This window comes from Stegastes partitus, unplaced genomic scaffold, assembly GCF_000690725.1.
Source record: "Stegastes partitus isolate 25-593 unplaced genomic scaffold, Stegastes_partitus-1.0.2 Scaffold837, whole genome shotgun sequence".
Lineage (NCBI taxonomy): Eukaryota > Metazoa > Chordata > Actinopteri > Pomacentridae > Stegastes > Stegastes partitus.
The window spans coordinates 235642-239028 of record NW_007578568.1 but is presented as its reverse complement, the minus strand read 5'-3'; the positions used below and the strand labels follow the sequence as shown (position 1 = coordinate 239028).

Here is a 3387-nt window from a genome sequence, read left to right as displayed (position 1 = left end):
GGACCAACCAGGACCAACCAGGACCAACTGGGACAACCGGGAACAACTGGGACCAACTGGGACAACCGGGAACAACTGGGACCAAGCGGGACCAACCGGGACCAAGCGGGACCAACTGGGACCAACCAGGACCAACCAGGATCAAGTGGGCCTGACAGTATTAATAGTAACAGACCTAATGTTGCTCATCGCTGAGCTTTTGTTTTGAACTGATCGGTAATTAATGAATAATTAGAGGAAAATGAATAACAAACCTGATTGGACAAGAACATCAGACAGGAAGTTAACATCAGCTGCACCAGAATCTTCTACATTTCTCAGTTTTTCAAACTTATTTAAATGAGAAGCTGAAAAGCTTTCATCAGGTTTAACGTCTGGATGACAGACGCCCTAATATGGTCGTAGTGTGATTATGTTAATTATGAACGTGACAGAAAGCTGAATACTATTAAACTGAATAGTGTCGTCTTGTTGTGTTTTGTGTGTCCTGAGGTGTTGAAGCTGCTGCAGCGCCACCATCAGGTGATCATGTTTGCAGCAGCTAGCTACACTGCCTGGTTCTGGTTCTGTTTCTGACTGCTGTTGGATCTGTTGAAAGAAGGAAGCACAGGTTTCATTGTTTGTTGTTCTGGAACTTGTTCCTCTTGCTGACTTCAGCTCTTTGGACCTGACGCCTCCTGGTTCTCGTTCCTTCAGCAGCTCTTATCTTCTCATCCTGACAGAGGTTATCAGAAGGTCTGAAGTACCTTCAGTCAGATCAAGGAACAGACTCACTGATCCACCCAGAGACTCCTCCTGAGCCAGATAACGTTCAGATTCAGGCTTTAGTGTCCACATCTTTTATAGTATAAACAGAACTGGGCCGGAACACACTTCCATTCACCACGGAACAACAGCAGCTCTTCTTAGGTCCACTGTTTGTATCTTAGATGCTGCAGGTCCCGGTTTGGGTTCTTCAGCAACCTGTTTGATGTGGACCTCCACCAACAGGAGGCGCTGTAGCTCCACTGAGTCTGTCTCTGGTTAAGATCTCCACTGAAACCTGATCCTGGTCCTGGTCCTGACCCGGGATCGGACGCTCTCATCTGTTATCAGACCTTCTGGATCTCCAGAACCAGATCTGAGCATCGGCAGCTGAAACTTGTCCGACTCTGCTGCTGTTTCTACGTTCTGGAGCAGAAACACGACTTTTGTTCTGATCTGAGACAGTAAAGATCCAGAACTGTGTGGCATCAGGTCCAAATCATTCCTGAGGTTGAAAACAAATCACAGTTCTTCAGAACCTCATTTCATTTATTGAGCCGGGTCAGTTTTGTGAGCGGACATGTTGGTTTGGTTTCTGATGTCGTTCTGACACTTCAGTGTCTGGTTAGACGGCCACGTTACCCACAATGCACCTGGGCCTGCTGACGGGATCTGCACTCCCAGACTGAACCGAGTCTTACGGGAGAGCCTCTGATTGACATCTGACGGATCAGTAACCGCTGATTGGATCCGGTTCAGCTGCAGCTCTGAACTCGTCCTTCTTGGACAAAAGCTGGTTTATGTTCTAGGAAAAGTCCGATTTGGACATGGAAAGGTTAGAATGCTTCAGACTGAATTTTAGTGGTTCTTTACCTCTGACAGATGTTCACTTGTCCTCTGCAGGTGTTTTGCTCTGTGGGCGGAGCTACAGGTGACAGGTGTGACGTTGTGTTCTGATCAGTAAGCCAAACCCTCTGACATGCGAACGCTGTGAGTTTGTGGAATCGCTCCTGGTTTGAGGACGTCGTGGACATAAACCAAAGCTTCACTTTCACCATGAACAAGGTGGAACGCTGGAGCTGAAATCAGTTTAGGGGTGAACACGATAAACGTCATGACACGAACACAGCAGCTTCAGTCCACTGGTCTCGGTGTGGAGACACTACCAATGTTGTAGGCGTCGCTAAACGTTCACCACCAGTTTTACACGAGTCTGGTTTTTCTCACGTCCAGCTGACGTTCTCAGAATTTAAATCTCATATTTGTTGTTGCCAGTTTGTCCTGTTGTCAGTCTGCTTCTGTGGACTTCAAGCTCCTTTTTGTCTCCACATTTGAAGAAGAATGAACACAACACAAAGATGAAACGTATATTAGGAGGCTGAAAACATCTGGACTCCTTGAATCTGCTGTGATAGTCAGATGATACAGCAGCATGTTTGGTTCTTGTCACGCTTGTTTCAGATCAGACACAGAAGCCTGAAATCCAGGTGAAAGACAAAATTACACGAAACATTTATTCATGTTTATTTTATTCTAAATTTCTTGTGAATCAGAAAACATCAGCAGCTGTTTGTTGTTTGTTGGTCTGTGTTCGGTGAAGAGCCGGCCTGTTGTGACTCTGTTGTGTGTTGTGTGTTGCAGGTTGCCGACATCATGTCAACACAAGCGCCATCGTTCACGCAGCCGCTGCAGAGCGTCGTAGCACTAGAGGGTAGTGCTGCGACGTTCCAGGCTCAAGTTAGTGGTAAGAAAGCAGCTAGTTCTCCCTGAACATAGCGTTAAAGGTCCGACTGCACCTGGTCTGAGTGGTGCTAGAAGTTCTTAAGGTCCAGCTTCGGTCAGGTGGACCCTGCAGGACAAACCGATCCAGTCTGTTAAAGTGACATCAAGCTAAATCACAAGCAGCTCTCATTTAACTGCTACTCTAAAGTTCAGCCTTTGAACAGTTTTAACAGCTGAGGCTGTTTTTGTTCTCCCTGAAGGTGTGACGGTGCTGCGTCCACGCTTAGCCTGTACGCTAGCACAGCTAAGTGTCAAAATGAATTGATTATTATGTGGTTGAATCGATCTGCAGTTTGGTCTGAAATGGTAGAAAATTGTAAAAAACAAAGTGGACCAGAGTTTCCTCAAACATCTTGTTTTGTCCAAAGACCTTCAGTTTGCTGTCACAGAGTTCAGACTGTTTTATTAGAAAATTACTCAAACTGATGAATTTATTATTTGGAAATGACTTTAATAGTTCACAGCTACTAATTAATGGTTGCAGCTGTCTTTAAAGTGCCTTTAGTGTTGTTGATGGTTTATTATCTCAACTCTGTGTGTCTGGCACAGTTAGCCTAGCTTAGCATTACCATCTGAAGCTAGAGAAACGATAACCATGACACAGTTTACCACTACGTACTCTTTGACTCTCTGCTCTGCAGGTTCTCCAGTTCCTGAGGTGAGCTGGTTTCGTGATGGCCAGGTTCTTTCCGCCGCCGCTCTGCCCGGCGTTCAGATCTCGTTCAGCGACGGCCGCGCTGTTCTGAGGATCCCCGCTGTGACCGCCGCACACAGCGGGAGGTTTTCTGTCAGAGCCACCAACGGCGCCGGACAGGCCACGAGCACCGCTGAACTCCTCGTTACAGGTGAGCACAGGTAGAC

The 3387-nt window shown here is 46.7% G+C and overlaps 1 protein-coding gene across 1 annotated transcript in view; it reads left to right on the top strand.

The window, feature by feature from the left end:
- ttn.2 (titin, tandem duplicate 2) overlaps positions 1 to 3387 on the top strand; it is a 236644-nt gene that overhangs the window by 2230 nt on the left and 231027 nt on the right. The window contains exons 2-3 of the mRNA XM_008292835.1: positions 2386 to 2488; positions 3168 to 3371. Of these exons, the coding sequence (XP_008291057.1) occupies positions 2398 to 2488; positions 3168 to 3371 (295 nt within the window). The 5' untranslated portion in view covers positions 2386 to 2397. The remainder of the gene's footprint in view (positions 1 to 2385; positions 2489 to 3167; positions 3372 to 3387) is intronic.